This window comes from Misgurnus anguillicaudatus, chromosome 13 (genome assembly GCF_027580225.2).
Source record: "Misgurnus anguillicaudatus chromosome 13, ASM2758022v2, whole genome shotgun sequence".
In the NCBI taxonomy this organism is placed as follows: Eukaryota; Metazoa; Chordata; class Actinopteri; order Cypriniformes; family Cobitidae; genus Misgurnus; species Misgurnus anguillicaudatus.
Window position 1 is genome coordinate 7901128 of NC_073349.2, and position 18491 is coordinate 7919618.

The 18491-nt window shown below is 36.5% G+C and overlaps 1 protein-coding gene across 4 annotated transcripts in view; it reads right to left on the reverse strand.

Moving 5' to 3' along the window:
* ppp1r12b (protein phosphatase 1, regulatory subunit 12B) overlaps nt 1-821 on the reverse strand; it is a 37505-nt gene extending 36684 nt beyond the window's left edge. For 2 of the 4 annotated variants that reach the window (XM_055187894.2, XM_055187893.2), the window contains exon 1: nt 358-817. In XM_055187894.2, the coding sequence (XP_055043869.1) occupies nt 358-453 (96 nt within the window). In that variant the 5' untranslated portion in view covers nt 454-817. Of the gene's footprint in view, nt 1-357 lie in introns of all 4 variants that reach the window. The other 2 variants (XR_008639567.2, XM_055187892.2) reach the window with 2 other exon arrangements.
* Nucleotides 822-18491: the final 17670 nt, after the last annotated feature.

Below are 18491 nucleotides of genomic sequence, written 5' to 3' on the forward strand. Positions count from 1 at the left end.
CAATATGATTACACATTTGTGACCCCTTCAGGAACCAGAATAAGAGTACCAGACAAGGTAGCAATATAACAAATTTGATTACTAAGTGCACAGAAATAGTGAAGATTCACAAATTTTAAGTCAAGATTTTATACAAGTCTTTCCATCAATGTTATAGTTGTTAAAAATTAATCCAAACTTCTGATACTTTTAACAAACAAAATAGTCTTTAGTTTCTGACAAGAGAATATACCCTCTCATTCAAGACAGCGCATGAACGTTTTATCCTCGTGACAAATGGCTATACATCATGACAACACATCAATGTCTATTTTAGTATTCGGTAATCCTCTATTAATAATAAATCGTGTCTCTTACTCTGAAGGTTTTGGTGCTGGGGGACGACGGCGGCGAGTCCGACAGCGACTTTTTGGAGCGAGACGACAGATCCTTGCGCGAGTAAAGCGATGACATCTCTCTCCTCGAACCTTGACAGACGCGGACGCGCGCTTACAAACACCTGCATACAGCCATGACTGCTGGAGCTCAACAGGTGCAAACTAGCGCGCGCGTGTGTCTGACTGACAGACAGCTGATGCGTGTGTCCTGTCCTCCGCACAGCACAGCGATCATTAGAGAAAAATGAAAACAATCCTCGAGTCTCCACTCCCTCTCTATTTCCGTCTATCTGCCTTTCTCACAATAACATAAACAACTTTTGTGTTGTCCCGTACAGTCGCTGACTCTCAGTCTCTCAGTGAGAGCTTAAGAACGGAAGAAGTCGCTTTGTTACACTCGACCGAAATCCCTCCCTCACAATCTTGACAGCTTACAATAACATGACACATGAGAAAATAAAGAAACGATCTTTCTCTCTCTCTCTCTCTCTCTCTCTCTCTCTCTCTCTCTCTCTCTCTCTCTCTCTCTCTCTCTCTCTCTCACACTTAATCTTCCGTGTCATCTTCTAACTTTCATTTCCTTATTGTTTGTTTTGTCTGGCTCAGTGTCAACTAACTTAAGATTCCTAGATGTTTGTAATTTTAACAACACAATACAAAATACAAATATAACCAACTAAGAATTAGTTTACTCTTTACCATATTCTGAATATGATGTTATGAGACACCCCTGCTGAAAAAAAATACAATAAAACCATTGCAGAAAATTCTAATGGTTTTATTGGTTCTAATGGAATATGGCCCAAAACACACAACAGTGTATTGGTTTTGTTGGTCTCTAATGGTATGTATTGGTTCTGTGTATTGGTTCTAATGGTATGTATTGGTTCTAATGGAATATGGCCCAAAACACACTACAGTGTAGTGGTTTTAATGGTAAAAGCTAATGGTTCCTATTGGTATTTTACTGGAAACCATTAGAATTTTCTGTAATTTTTTTTTCTTTTTTTTCAGCAGGGACCCCAAGATGGCTGCATGGTTTTAGAGGAGTTTTGGCCACTTTTTAGCTGGTCTTACCTTGTCCAGCCATCTTAATCCAGGCTAGAAGCTTGGCTAAGCTGGTTGGCTGGTCTCAGCTGGTTTAAGATGGAAGTAGCTGGTTTAAGCTTGTCCTCCCAGCCTGGCAAAGCTGGTTAAGCTGGTCTTTCAGCCTGGTCAAGCTGGTAGGTCAGCTGGTCTCCCCCACTGACCAGCTCCGGCTTAACCATTATAAGCGATTTTGTTGCTGTGTGTCTCTCCTCTCTTTCAAAGAGGTCGTTAGGGGGCGTTTCTATATCTGGTTGTCATAAAAAAATGAGTAACGTCCACTCCAGAAACTGACGAGAGAAGGATGACGTGAACTCCCCTGCTTCGTTCTCATTGCTTGCTCGAATGTTGCTCATAATTTGCATAAAGTTAAACATCTCAACTTTGTCGTGCACGCCCATCCAGTCGCCAAACGGTTACTGTCGCTCGTGTCGCCGGATATCACGAGCTTCCACTGAAATCAATGAGATCTCATCGCTCTGCTACTGCTAGTCGCTGCCTTACATATCCCCATAATGATCTCTGAAAGCCAATGCTGATATTTGATATCACCTAAACAACCCGAATCACGCCCCTACCCCAAAAGAATCTTGACCTTCTTTTAATAGACCCGCCCCACACATGCGCAACCCAGGCAATGATATCGGTTAGTAGACACTGCTGATTGGCTACAAGTGTGTTTTGGTAGCAGGCCCGACTCTCTTTTCCAAAGCGTTTTTCAGATATTGTGCACTGTGCCTTTAAGGCAGTGGTTCTCAATTCCAGTCCTCGGGACCCCCCTCCCAGATCATTTTAGATGTCTCCATATATAAAAACACCTGATTCAGTTCATTAGCTTGTTAGTGTGTTAATTAAGTAGCCTGTTGAGTGAAATCAGGTGTTTCGTATAAAGAGACATCTGAAAATATTCTGGGAGGGGGGGTCCCGAGGACTGGAATTGAGAACCACTGCTTTAAGGGACTGATGTTGCAACTCAAAACTTTTTATCAAGCTAATTTAAATAGTAAAGCAAATGTATCTTAATTTCAAACAACCTCGACCTCAGCGAGACGCCTCCTTTGACATTATTCTCAAGATGCTTCCAGTGAGATTAGCACGAAGCTACCTCATTTTATTAGTATTTCACGGCACAAAATGACATGGAATTATCAAAATGAAAGTCTCCTCTATAAGTTTTATAAATGAATTCAAATTATAAATGAAGAGTTTCGTTACAAAACGAGATAAATGCATTTTTTTACATTTTTGTCAAAACATGTTTATTATTATGTTATCATGTTATTATTTTGTTGTTTTATGGTGCTACTTAGCTGTATTTTTTAAGTTATGAAGGTTTCAATCAAAACAAACCAACTGCAGTTGCATTGATATAAATTGGAATGCACAACCAAAAAACGAGATTTCTGAACAATTAAAAAAAAGGATTTATCGTGTTTTGCAACGAAACTCTTCAGATTTGGCTCTCTTTAATGTGTCGTGACACGTGATTAACTGGAACGCCCTGAAATCAGAGTTGGGACACTTAAACTGTGATGTTCCAACCTCCGGCTTTGTCCTGAATGCGACATAAGTCATGAAATGACCAAAAATTACGAATAAATTAAGTAACTGGTAGGTGGTGTGTTCGCTGGTTGGGACTTCACTCTATAATACCGTTTTGATAGAAAAAAATTGTTGTTTTACTTAACAAACATTTCCAGTACTTTTATGCATAAATTATGCATTTTAATTTAAATTGTACGGGTGACTAATGACAGTAGTATGATGCTCTCATAATTGATCATCTTTAAATTCAATAGTAATGTTTAATTTCCTTATTGTACACTTTAGATGTACAATTTAACTTAAAAAATTAAGTTATACAACCGAAACTAGTTTTTATAAGTTATGTCAACTATTCACAGGTCAAAACTTAAAATTGTATGTTGAATCACTGGGCATTATCAGCAGACGTTATTAGTCATAGGCCTACTATGAAAAGACCAAATTGTGATTAACTTTGTCATTAGCTGTGTCCCAATTCAAAGGCTGCGACCTTCTAAGGACGTATTTTAAGACCGATTGCGTCACAGCAGCGCGACTTGAGGCTGGTAAGGCCGTCCCAATATGGTCCCAATTCAAAGAATGCTTAGAATGAAGCCTCAAAATGCGTCCTCATTTCTCCGCGCTTTTAAGGATAGAACGAATGGACCCTTAACAGCCGAGGGTATCCCAAGAGTCATTGCGGGTCTGCAACGGCTGCATATAATGGCTGGATATTCTAAAATAAACAATTAAAACCTTTATTAAATAAAAGTGTATTTATCAGAAAACATTTTTTCTTGTCACTGTTTTAGTATTATAAGTTATGTTTTGTGTTAATATTATTCTTTTTATGTTGCGTATACTTCTAAGGTTGATTAATTTGATATACTGTTGAATAGTTTAATCTACATCAATGTGTCATATTTTCTAAAATAAATTAATATTTTTCTGATTTCATATTTATTTTAATAAGTCAGAAACGTCTCAGCTGTGTCCTGCTGACAGGCACGGTGGGCGCGTGCAGCAGGTGACGCCAATTATGGGTCCTCCGAAAGTTAGACCGTCTCATTTCAGTTCTCTTCGCGAACTTCTGAGGCTTCTACCTAAAGACCGAGTGCTCACCTTTTAAGGTCGAAATGCTCATAAGGTTGCAGCCCTTGAATTGGGACACAGCTATTGTGTGTCCTTTTTCACCACCTTGGTATATTAACATAGTTACTGATACAGTACACAATACAGTATAGGCTCCATTATACTACAAATATAATAGACTGAATAAGACTACTATCACCAACTTCTCTCTCGTATTTTCCAGTCCAGCTGTACTGTAGATGCATTGAAATGACATCAGATTGAAGAGGGTAAATGTCAGAGCTCATGTGACAGACCGGCTCTGTGTTAAAATGATGTCATCTCTTGCTCTGCGCTCTGTTCAAGTGTAGTCTTTGTGTTGGATTATTTATGACAAGTTACTGACATTTGAGCAAACTGAAGGGAGGTAAAAATTAGTGTGCTTTCAATAAAAGTTCTTGACATCACAACATAAATTCCTTATTAAGTAGTGCAGGATAGAATTACTGAAAAATGGACATAGAAGATGAGATATTTTAAAGTCATTAAGATTTGTTTAAAAGGAAAGATTTTGGGCAATTAACACCTTAAATTTAAGTCTGTTCCTCATTCCATTGTGTTATCGTATCCACGTTTACACGGATCTGCGATATCTTGTGAAGAAACAAATGCATTCCCAACTCATTCTCATGAAATGTGTATAAATAGCAGTGTGAAAAGTCATGCAATACATACGCCAAATTTCAATTTTGTGTGCATATGATACACCAGTCTTTCCCGCTCACTTTTTACGTTGCATCTTTTTGTGTGTTTAATATATAGGTTTCTCCATGTTTTTGTCTATTTTTAAACCATGGTTGCTTAGAGTTGGGGTTATAATTGGGGTTTGGCTTAGGATGTCATTTTATGTAACAAAAGTTGTTCTAACCCCAAACCCAAGCGACAGTGGTCTAAAAACAGAAACCAAATACATTAAACATAAAATACAAATACATAAAACGATACGAAAAGATGTGCCATATTAAGTGAACAGAAAAGGCTGGTGTATCATATGCACTTAACTCTTTCCCGGCCATTGGCAAGTTATCTCGTTAATTAAAGGTCACGTTCTTCCTGATCCCATTTTTTACACCCTAGTTAGTGTGTAATGTTGCTGTAATAGCAAAAAATAATACCTTCAAAATAGTAAAGTTCACTGTCAGGAGAAATATTTTCTTTAAAAGAATTTGCCTTTGAAAGCCTACAGAGAACGGCCGGTTTGGACTACAGCACTCCTGGTTTATGATGTCAAAGTAAGAGTTTTTGACTAACCTCCATAGACTGTAAAAAAGATGGACGACGCTGTTCGCTCTCTTCCATTGGTGAAAAGTGAAGCCGCCTATAAATTACTGATAAGGATAGAAGCTAGTTCAGGCAAAGTGTTACCAGGATGGTGTGCCCATTAAAACACAGGAGCTCCAAATAATCCAGTTCCTTAACATTTTATTGTCAGTCAAGCAATCATGAGACCAGAGTTGTATGGTTTCTAAAACAAACAAACATTTTACAATTTAAACACATAATTAATCAATCACACAGATTACAAATATAAACAAAACAATACTACTAAACATTAAATTACTTGCATATATATATTTAAAGAAATAATACAACAAACTTACAAATTCAAGGACTCATCAACTCTGAATCTCCCCATGTGCTGTTGGATGTCACACTGAACAAAGAGCCACTAATTAACAATTTAATGCAGCTGTGGAGACATAGCTCCTCCCACATTGCTACCTCAGAATTCTCAACACCGCCAATGTCCCGATACAGTGCTGACATCTTGAGTCTGCGCAGTAGCAATTTCGGGACCAGTCCTGCGCAGTAGTGAGCAGGAAGTAAAGCCGCGAAATCAAGGCCCCACCCTCGCTCTCGCAGAATGCGCATATCACAGCTGTCAATCATGACGTGACACCATCGTTTTATAGCATTAAATAACTAACTAAAAACAAACTAATTTTAAAAACAAACACTTGAATTTACATCAGCATGATAAAAACTACAGCAAATGACAGAAACCAGCTTTGAAAAAAAGATAATTGAAGTGTAATTAAATTGTTTAGTTGGTCTCAAGTCCCATTGAATAACATGGGGGAGGCGGGGTTTATGACCTATACTGGGACCAGTCACTGGGGGGCGATCAAGACGTTTTGGCTTCACTTTTCAGGGCTTGTGCAGCACGCTTGCTAACCTTGCTAACCTCCGCCCAAAGGAATACGTCAGTCGCCAGCTAAGCTAACGGCAAGCTAAGCTGCTGTTGAATCACAACACACTAAACAAACTAAACAAACTCATTACGTATTTCTGAAGGAGGGACTTCATAGAACAAGGAAGACATAATTTTTAGGACAGTGAAAACAGCGCTATACAGATAATCAAATTGATTTAAAAAAAAAAACGTGTTTTTTTACATGTGAAACATTAACACATGTTATATAGCGCACTGCAAACATAATCAAAGCTTTAAGAGAAAACATTTGCATAAAAAATGTGTTTCTGAAGAATTTTTATGTTAATCTGCAATTACCCAATTTATGAAAAAACTGAAGCCAAAACGTTATTTACTAATTTTAAACGTGTATGTTTTGATAATCGTTCTGAATCTGAACTCTTCACAAAAACTCAATTATTTCAGCTTTTTGCTAAAAAATTTGTATTTTTAAAGCGTAACTAAACCCCTGGTCAGAGCCTGACTCCACCCACTGGCAATATTTGAAAAATGCAAGAAAAGTGGGCAGATCCCAACGGAGATAGAGGGGACGAACTAAGTGTGTGGTGAGATCGTAACAAGGGCGTGGTGAGCTTGAACCTGCTTACATCACGAGGTATTTTTTGGACCCAACATTCAATACGAAAATTCAACTGCAGTAGCCACCGTTCAACCTGAAGAGGGCAACACTCAGACGTTTTACACCATATATTGAAGTATTGAAACACTTTATATCCAAATGTCAAAAAACTTACTAAAATCAATGAACAGCACTAATAAAGCCCCATTCTTACAGATCATTAATTAAAAAAAGTTGGTTTAGGGTTTAGTTACTCTTTAAACGTTTTTTCCCTGTTTTGTTTGATTGTTTATTGTTAGTTTGAAAGCAGAGAGCCTTTCATTTGATGTATTTGTAAGTTTATATATTTTTAGAAGAAAATTTTCATGGAAGGCATTTTTTGAAACTTTTGTGAAAATCACAAAAAATGCTGGCGGACAACTTTTCAAAAAATGGCCGGCGGGGAATGAGTTAAAATTGGAATTTGGCCTTTGTTTTGCATGACTTTTCACACTGCATGCTATTTATACACATTTCATGCTGGCACTCCTCAACAGAGCAATAAATACAAACAAACAAGACGGCAAAAGCATCAAGCAGTTTTGTTTAAACATGAAGTTGTTGTTTTACCTGGACTGTAATCGGCACAATTTGGTAAACTTTGTTAGGGAACCATTAATAAACTCGTTCTCCAAAACTTGCACTTTGAAATTTGTTTTCAAAGTTTGCGTTTTTCTGACCTCAAATTACCACTGTTATGTAAACGGACAGCCAAACCATGTTTTAGTTGAAAATGTTGTAACAAAATTTGTTTTGTATGGAAAACAATACTAACATTTCCTGTTCATTAACTTCTAGAAGTGGAAATGTCAGGACACGAGGGTAAGGAAATGATGACTGATGTTTGGTAATGCATACACAATGTGTTTTAGGCCTAGTCAGCAGCAAACATATCTGCTATGCATCCTATGATTTCTTCATTTCTGTTTCAGGCTAATGGATGAAAACTCAAAGCCATATGCAAGGATGAACCTGAGCCATAGAGTGCACCTCATCAAGTGGCCTTTCTTTTCCACTGGCCGGAATAAAGGCTGGTAAAAATGAGTCTTGGGAGACTTGTTTAACAAGGTGGATTTTGTATTCTGGGAGCCAAAGTTTCAATAGCTGCATCTGTGTCTTAGGTTAAGCAGAGTTGTGACCTTTTCATACAGTATTATGACTTTCCAGATGGAACGGTCACATACTCGAAGACTTAAGTCCAGTGTTTGTACTCTTGGATGAAAACGCAAACTAATCTTTGATATCTGTATCCAAACACTGAGACAAATTCAGTGAGAGACAAAAGCAACTTATCATTTATAAAGCTTTGCTGAATTGAATCACAAGTCTGTGATTTATTTCAGTCTGGATTCCTATTAATATCAGACTCAGACAGCACATGACAGCACATAGTTTGTTTCCCAGCCATCGGATGCACATTGCCCAAAAACTGAAAAGCACTTTAATCACTTTCTCAATTTCTTGACAAGCTTTAATTTGATTGGTTGTTTACAGCAGTAAGGACACACACAGGGTTTTATTCTGTCTGCCTGGAAACAAGAAACTAGGTGCTTTTGAGGTAAAAATTGGATTTGCTAAAGTTTATCAGGTTAGTGATATTAAATTATTTAGGTATAAAGTACCTAAATATCCACAGGCCAAACGAGATGTTTTTCTATTGTATTCAGTTTTTGGCCCAATTTGATTCAATGTTTTTATGTTGTCATTGTGGTACATGATGTGTTCGACTGTGCAGACCAATCAGCGTATGACATCAGAGATACATCACACCAACACTATAGTCTATTTGCACATAAAAATAAAACAAAGACTAAACTCTGGTAAACTCTTTGTTGCTTACAGTAAAAGTTCACACAAAAATTGTCTCACCCTCGTGTTGTTGAACTCCAGTCGATTTGTGTCAAATATTTTAAGTGTCCTGAAAACATTTATTCTCTACTTTCTTGTTGTCGCTGTTGTTTCAGTTGTTACATATTATTTAATAGTAAACATAAAACTGAACAAACAACAGTTCAGAAAGAGAAGCACCACTTTAAAAAAAAAAAAGTAATTTGGGTTCTGAAGAACAAAGACAGACATTGGGGGTTGAAATGACATGACATTTTTTTTCATTTTGGGTGAACTATTACTTTAAGCAACCAAGCGAGGTAAATTTTTGTTTTGTTTTTATTTGTTATCGATTACCAGAAATACTGTTGGTGGGATGTACTTTGGTGTCATACTCTGATTGGTCTGCGCAGTCAAACACACCGTGTACCATAATGACCTTTAACATATTGGTCATGTGGTTTATTCTGTTTAGGTAAGTGGTACAATATTGTCAAATGTTCAGATACCAAGACTTGAATCCCATCAGCCTAAAATAATAATAATAATAATAATAATAATATACTGTATTATCACACTTAATTAAAACATCAAATGTATGTAAAAACAAAACCCACAGTTAGAATTTTGACGAATGTACTGCCTAATTGGAATTGCACAGATCTGTGAGTCAAAAACTACAGACATCATTTGTAATGTAGGTAAAACTAAAACAATTATGTAATAACAAACCGTGGGAGATCTCTGGGTTTTGTGGAAAATATGAAGAGAGACACATGCATGGAAATTTTTCCAGCAGAAAGTAAACTTCCAAGAGATTGCTCTGTGCTGTTTTTCCTGAGGTCAAAAAGAGGCCAGATTCACTATAAACACACACACATCACGACTCTCACAGACTTTGTGCTCTTCCTAAACTCATACACAGGCCAATGCCATTTAACACCAAAATCTTATAAGAATACAAAAAAAGAGAACATAGTGCTTGTTTATAAAACACACAAATATACACAAAAATCCAAAATTCGACCAAACAAACACGCGTTGGTTTTGTGTCTTTTCACTTGAACCGGTCTGTTGGATCATTTAGTCCTTTATGAGGGGAGGCAGAATTTTGGATAATAAATGCATCCTTGATTTGCAGCGTTTTAACGGGTTGTTCCCAAGATCCCTGAATACATTTAATATCTAAACTATACGCTAGCTCCAGCCTCAGAGATTAAAATATTGTGTCTTTTAACATTGTGAAATATTAAAATACTATAATATAACACATACAAGTAGTAACAGCCAATAGTCTGTATCATGCAAAATGAGAGCTGAAATGAAAATTTTAATTTAACAGAGTTAAGATTTTATTAGACTGATCTCACGGAAAGTCGTGTTATAGTCACGAAGATTTTGATTAATTTATTCGCGTCCATGGCACTAAATTTTTTTCGTGCCTTGAGCACAAATGCCTTGTCGTGTCACAAATTCGTGGCATGAATTTCTATAGTTTTTCGTGTCCGTTGCACAACTTATTTTTTGTTTCATTTAATGTATTGTTTTCTCTTTGTTTTTGTTTTTTTTTTTTTTTTTCTTACGGTTGTCGCTTGCGGTTAAGCTTAGAACACAATACATAAAAGTACATCCTAACCCAAACCCCAAATCTAACCCCAAGCGACAATGATTCAAAAATAGAACAAAAATTTGAAAACAATACCACGGGCACGAAAAACTATTTATATTTGTGACACAACAAAGACATTCGTGCTCAAGGCATGAAAAAAGATTAATTTCGTGCCATGGACACGTATAAATTAATCACATTTTACATGACTATAACATGACTTTCCATGAGATCATGTTGGATTTTATATAACCGAATCAATTTCAACTTTAGTTGTGTGTACACTGTAAAAATTATTGGTTGGTTCAACTTAAAAAAGTAAGGTATCTGTTAATTTATTTTGTGTTCATTCAAAATTATTAGTTGACACAACAATTTTTACACAACTTTTTTAAATAATTACTAAAAACTAATACTTTTAAATTGAAATAACTCAAAATTTAAAGGCAACCAGGTTACTTGTTTTTTTTCCAGTTAAGCCAACAAATCATTTTACAGTCATACACTCTCAAAAAAAAAAAACATACAAATGTTTTATATACAGATATTGAGGAACCAGTAGGTACATCTAATACAGTACCAATATGCAGGTACAAGTGTACTTTTTAAAAAAGTACCACCCCAGTGACAACTTTTGCACCTTCTTGTACCTTTATTTTTTTCAAGTACAGTTGTTTACAGTGTTTAAAAATGTACATTGTTTCTTTAGACTGTGCAGACAAGACCTGTTTTTGTTTAGCAGAATAAGTTTTGACAACTGGAAAAGTTATTCTTCAAACATTACAGTACAAAAAGTGAAAAAGTATTGTGAAAAGTTTATCTTAGAAATTGTTGAATCTTTCCATAAACTATAAACCACTTGGTTTGATATTTTGTTATCAAATGCAATGATGTTTACATATTTGTAGTGTTTTACATATTTTGTAGTACTTGAATACATGTATTCTGGATGAAGAATGGTGGAAAAGAGTCTTGTGAGACTTGTTGGATTTCAGTCTGGAAGCCAAAATTGCAATAGCTGCATCTGCGACGAGGGTTAAGCAGATTTGACCTCTTTCTCATTATTATGATTTTCCAGATGGAACATTCATATTTTTAGGTACCAATGAAGCGTTACTTCAACCAAGTTATGATTTCCTCCTGGACACATGACAGCGATTCTCTCAATCTTACTATAATTTCGCTCACACATCTCCTGTCCTCCTTACTCCAGTCGTCAGACAAAACCAAAGCTCATACTGTAGTTTCAACATGACGTGTTGATTACTGGTAATACTTTGCAATATGGTTGAATTTGTTTACATTAGGTAAAGGATTACTCCGCTTTCATAAAAAGAAAGAAATTGCGTTTTTTGAGGAAAACATTCCAGGACTCCTCTCCAATTAATGGACCACTGAACAGTTTACAGTTACAATGCAGCGCCAAATGGCTCTAAATGATCCCGACCGAGGCACAAGGGTCTTTTTTCACAAAAAATAATGTAATAAATGTACTTTTAAACCACAACTTTTCCTCTTGCACTAGCCATGTGATTTGGCAGCACAACCTTACGTATTACGTAATCACATTGAAAGGTCACGTGTTACAAATGTGAAACGCACACTTGCAGACAATAAACTTACACACAGACATTAATTAGTATAATTTCTCATACAACAATGTCAGAATGGTCCTCTTTATAAACACTTGTAACCAGTGATAGGCAGTAACGCGTTAAAAGTAACGCATTACTGTAATCCGATTACTTTTTTCAAGTAAAGTAAGGGATTACAATTGCAAAAACAGTAATTAGATTACTGTTACTTTCCTGTAAGCAGGCTGCGTTACTGCGTTATTTAACCTTGATTTTGTTTCGTGAGACTCTCATGTTGTGACGTGAGTCGACTGCATCAACACATTTTCTATATAGTATAGGCTATATGCACACACAAAACAAGCATGAATATTTAAATGACAGCCCACAGACAAACTGTCATCCCTTCATGTTACAGTAATATGACTAGATGTCTGTGTATTCTCAGGTGGTGGTTTGAAGCACGCAGACGTGAGCGGACCCATCATGGTGAATATCAGAGATAATTATCAAAGACCAATATAGACAGCAGCTGCGATGAATCTTTCTCCAGTTACAAATCCCAGAGTGATTCGTTGCATTGAATCACAGACAGCTGACGAAATGGAAGAGGGATTCGCTGTACCTTTTCAGGGTATGTTCAATGCCTCATATAGGTTTTGCCCTTGGTCTGTCTTTCCCGCAGGCTTTAGCACTTTTTATCACCCAATACGTCTCTCCTGCAGTCTTTCGTTTGACGTTTTATCTCTCTCCTCTTCGTTTTATGGGATTTAGTATGTATGTTGTGCTCAAGACTGAGAGAAATCAAAAATAAGTGAGAACAGAAGCTGCATACAGGCAGTTTTGCCCTAAATGGTATGGAATGTTCGGATACTTCACGTGTGCACTAAAGCATGGAGCGTTCAGGGGTACGGTAAGGGTAACAGGATAGCTTCTTCAAGCTCACCTCTGTCTGATCCTGTTTACATGTGATGAATAAGAGATCACTGTTTTGTTGACTAAAATACAGGGTCTAAAATGGTTTGTGATCTGAAATTTAAAACGAATACAGCAACTGCATCTGTTGTCTATCAATTCATCGTGGTGACAATAAAGAAAAGTACAAGACTTCACAACCTATCTAGTCTGACAGACATTGACATGTACTACTTCATGATCCAAGGTCACAAACTGAGCTTCACTAAACCAACAACACGCACTGCAGAACATCACATCTCCAAAATGTCACATCTGCACAATTTTTTTTTTACATATATTTGTATATCTCTACTTCGTTTTTTCCACCAGTGACTGAATGCATTGACTGGATGAACATTTATGGTCTGTGCCTTCCACAGAAGACAAATATACTTATTAGGAACACCTGTTCAATTTCTCAATAATGCAATTATCTAATCAACCAATCACATGGCAGTTGCTTCAATGCATTTAGGGGTGTGGTCCTGATCAAGACAATCTCCTGAACTCCAAACTGAGTGTCAGAATGGGAAAGAAAGGTGATTTAAGCAGTTTTGAGCATGGCATGGTTCTTGGTGCCAGACGGGCCAGTCTGAGTAGTTCACAATCTGGGTTTACAAAGAATGGTGTGTAAAAGGAAAATCTACCAGTATGTGGCAGTCCTGTGGGCGAAAAATGCCTTGTTGATGCTAGAGGTCAGAGGAGAATGGGCCAACTGATTCAAGATGATAGAAGAGCAACTTTGACTGAAATAACCACTCGTTACAACCGAGGTATGCAGCAAAGCATTTGTGAAGCCACAACACGCACAACCTTGAGCCGGATGGGCTACAACAGCAGAAGACCCCACCGGGTACCACTCATCTCCACTACAAATAGGAAAAAGAGGCTACAATTTGCACGAGCTCACCAAAATTGGACAGTTGAAGACTGAAAAAATGTTGCCTGGTCTGATGAGTCTGGATTTCTGTTGAGACATTCAGATGGTAGAGTCAGAATTTGGCGTAAACAGAATGAGAACATAGATCCATCATGCCTTGTTATCATTGTGCAGGCTGGTGGTGGTGGTGTAAGGGTGTGGGGGATGTTTTCTTGGCACACTTTAGGCCCCTTAGTGCCAAGTGGGCATCGTTTAAATGCAACAGCCAGCCTGAGCATTGTTTCTAACCATGTCCATCACTTTATGACCACCATGTACCCATCCTCTGATGGTTACTTCAAGCAGGATAATGCACCATGTCACAAAGATCGATTCATTTCAAATTGGTTTCTTGAACATGACAATGAGTTCACTGTACTAAAATGGCCCCCACAGACACCAGATCTCAACCCAATAGATCATCTTTGGGATGTGGTGGAACGGGAGCTTCGTGCCCTGGATGTGCATCCCACAAATCTACATCAACTGCAAGATGCTATCATATCAATATGGGCCAACATTTCTAAAGAATGCTTTCAGCTCCTTGTAGAATTAAGGCAGTTCTGAAGGTGGTCAAACACAGTATTAGCATGGTGTTCCTAATAATCCTTTAGGTGAGTGTATATCAGTATATTTAGAACGCTTTACATCTCTCATCATTTACTCACCCTTATGTTGTTACAAACCTGTATAAATTTCTTTAAGAATATATTTGTATTCAAGCCGTAAACAGAAGTGCCATTGACTTAGGAGGAAAGCTATACCCTCAAGCTATTTTTTAGCATCTTGGACCATCAAGCGCTGTGTGCATAAGATGACATTTCAAATTTAAAAAAAAAAGTTGAATTTGAAGAAACACATCCCAAAGCCTCTCCTTATTAGCATACATTCCTGTTTGAATGGCCCGTAAAGATTAAAACTAGCAATGACATAATACATCCCTCAAAAAATATTTCTCTGTAAAAAATCTTAACATTCAGCAGAAAGAAAGAAAGTAAAAAAAGCTTCCTAAGAAAAGGTTGGCCGGTGCTTTACACCTTAGAAATAATGGTACAAAAGCGGTCACTGGGACAGTACCCTTAAAATAAGGTCCAATTTGTACCATTTAGGTACAGATATGTCCTTAATGTTCCTGTATAGCTCGGGTAGAGCATTGAGTTACTAAAAGGTCATTGGGTTTGAACCCAGGGAACACACATATAAAATTGTACCTTATAAGTCGCTTTGGATAAAAGCATCTGCCGTATGCATAAATGTAAATGTACACATCTGGAACTAATATGCACTTTTTAGGTACAAAGATGTACTTTTAGAAACAGTACCGCCAGCTTTTGTACTTTTTTAGGGAAAGTTTCCCTAAAAAATCCCTAGACTGTGCAGCGGCTCCATCTAGTGCTCTGAAGGCAACATATTTAATACACACAATAGTGTTAAGATAAATAGATGCTCTCAAAGCAATGCCACATGATTAACATCAACCATCTATGAGTGAGATAAACAGCAAGGAGAAAACACACAAACAAACACAGTAATCGTACCTCAGTAAGTAAGCAGGTCACGTCTGCACTGAAATCACTGTCATCTGTCAGTCGCTGCGCATCAGATGAGCCATAAACAATGTTCTCATTTTCATCTGTGCTTTCAGACTCTGAACACAACAGATCAGAGAGCATAAAGGATGTGTTAGTGTGCAAGATAAATCAATACAGACTTTCCCCGATGGTTAATAACTGCTTAAAGGTAAATGAGCACCTTTTAAAATCTTGTGATTGTTCAGACTGGGAGTGAAACCGCAGGCTCCTCTGACTGATGAGATGCAAAATGAAGATCTCTCAGATTTATTAGCTGATCTTCTTTTCCAGTTTCCTTGCTTGAAAAAATGAATAAATCACTTCATACAGTTACATCAAATCAAATAAGAAAATAAACAAAGTGGTATTTATTTTAAAGACACAAGCATGCTTTTTTTTAAAAAAAAAAACCTTCACAAAATCTCAGTTTGTTAGCTTTTAAATTATAACCATTATAATTTAACCATTATAATTACATAGTATTCTTTTTTCCTACTATGGAAGTCAATTGGGCGTGTTACCTCATCCAGGTGTTCATTGGTGGACTCGTGGCTTGTGTGTTCTTCAGACAGTTGGTCCTCCTCATGAACTCTTCTCTGAAGACACAAACCTTCAGTAGATCTGCACACCTCACCTGACTGAATGTCCAGCTTTGATGTGCTGAAGGTTTTCTTTGCTTCCATCAACTCTGAAAGGGTAATTCCCTAAAAATTTAAAATATTGGTTTATATTACAGCATGTGATAACACTTTATTTTAATGAAAGGCACTTATAGTGCACGACGTATATGATAACTCATAACAAACATTACTGATGTGTCTTTTTTGTACTCCGTATCTTTGTCCCTTATTCTACAGGTACCCTTTAAACTCAAGCATTGAATATACGTACACATTAACTATTTGGTACATTCACTAGTATGTCCATAGTAACTGCATGAAAACAGGACTGTTAAATAAAGTGCTGCATTTTACACAGTTACATGATCATACTTAGCAATGTTAATGTGCACTTAATGTAGACTTGTACAGCTAGGCCTGACATTTTCCACCTGACACATCTGAATGAAAAATCATTATGACTGCAGTGAGATCAGGATTTATTTATTTATTTATTTATTTATAACCAAAATTAAACCATACATCTTATATAGTGCATCTTTAACAGTAACATATTAAAAAAGTAACATATCCTGCTGTTTTATACACTGTAAAAAATGTTTGTAGAAATTACAGTATTAATGGGTATTACTGGCAACTAGCTGCCAATAACTTACTGTAGATTTTACATTTATGTTATTTACTGACAACATTTTGTTCAAAGTTAAATGAACATGAAATTTTTTTTTGACTTTATCTTCTACAGTAAGTTACTGGCAACTAGCTGCAAAATTACAGCAATTTTTTAGAGTGTACCTGTGTAGCTCTGCGCGTCTGTCTGGCCTGTCGTGATTTGGCCTTTCTTTGGGACTCAGCTTCATCATCCCTCACCGGGATCATATGATTCCTGACATGACATAGAAAACACAGTTAAATTTAAAATGAGTTTAAATGATCATTCATATCCACATAGAATATGTCAATTGCTCTAGCATGCCCTAAAATTAACAGAAAAAAAAATTGGGGGGGAAATTTTACAATGGTCCATACTGCCATACAAAGGCAGTCATTTCATTCTTGGTTGAAAATCAGTTATTGATATTTTTGGTACATTCATTCTTTATCATAAATAAAATATTAAGTCAGTTTGTTGTTGTGTTTGAGAAAATAACTGCAGAAAATAAATAAGTCACTAAAAAGTCTAAACTAAAAACTTTTTTTCAGTTCATACAAGTTACAGTCTTTTGCCTTTGGGCGGTATATTGCTTCGGGACAAAAAATGTCCAAAATTTGTAAAGGGCAGCAATGAGAGGATGCACATTTTTCACTTGATTTTGTCTTAATTGAACGTTAATGGATGTTGGTGTCTGTTGTTTACAAACTACTGCGCAGGGTGACCCTTAGTTCTAGCACACCAATAATAAAAAAAAATTTGAAATGTTGGAATATTTATCTTTTTCATTGTCTAATTAATAGTACAAAATGTATAGTTTTGTACTATAAATATTTTATTGTTTAGTTATAAATGAAACAACAAATATCACCAGTGGCAGTTTAATCACCAGTTTTAATCAACAGTATGTCAGTTATTATGAGATAATGTCGGATTAAAAAATGTATGATGATTTATAAATGCATTTATTTTTGCATCTTTTTTTAAATTGAACTAAAATCAGGCTGCAGTAGACTCTGTAAAACTGTTGTATGTTTTACATAATTATGAAAATAAATGAAAAGTCTGGCAACTTTAAAGTCTGTGTAAAGTCCGATATTAAATATGTTCTCAGTTTGTGACATCAAAGAAAAATGTGATATTAACCACCCAGCCAAATTTGAATGATTTAAAAAGACGGCAATTAAAAAGTTATCAAAATCATGGAAAAACTCAGATTCTCTGCTCTCAAACACTGGGGGCGTCAGTGAGGCGACAGTGTAATGTTTGATGATGTGTGAACTGTGATGCAAGACATCAAAGCATGTAAAGTCATGGAAATCCTATTCTTTTTTAAGATTTAATCATTGCAATACATCACTATATTACTGTCATTACTTTTTTAAATTAGAATGTATTTTTTAGTAATGAAAATGAGGGGTGCTTAATGTGCTTAATTCAAAAATAATGTAATTTCCTTTGATTTTGGAATGCAAAATGACTCAAACACGATTAGGTGAGAATCAATCTCAAATGAAGTCTGTTATTGAACAGATTGAACCACCGTGCTGCACAAGAAGGTCAATATCTACGAGTATAGAGTTTCCTCTCTGAAAGCAATCATGGCCTTTCAGACGACATCCCGTCCCATAGAGACGAACAGAAAGAGATGAGTAAGCGATCTGGCTAATAGCAAAGCGGGCCATTAGCACTCTGCATGTTTTCTCCACCCTTCCTCTTCAGCATTGTATTGATGGCCATGTGGTCATGAGTCAGAACACATCCAGAGGGAGATATCAGACTGTCATTCATGTCATCTTATACATACACAATCCTCCTGACACTGTGCTAA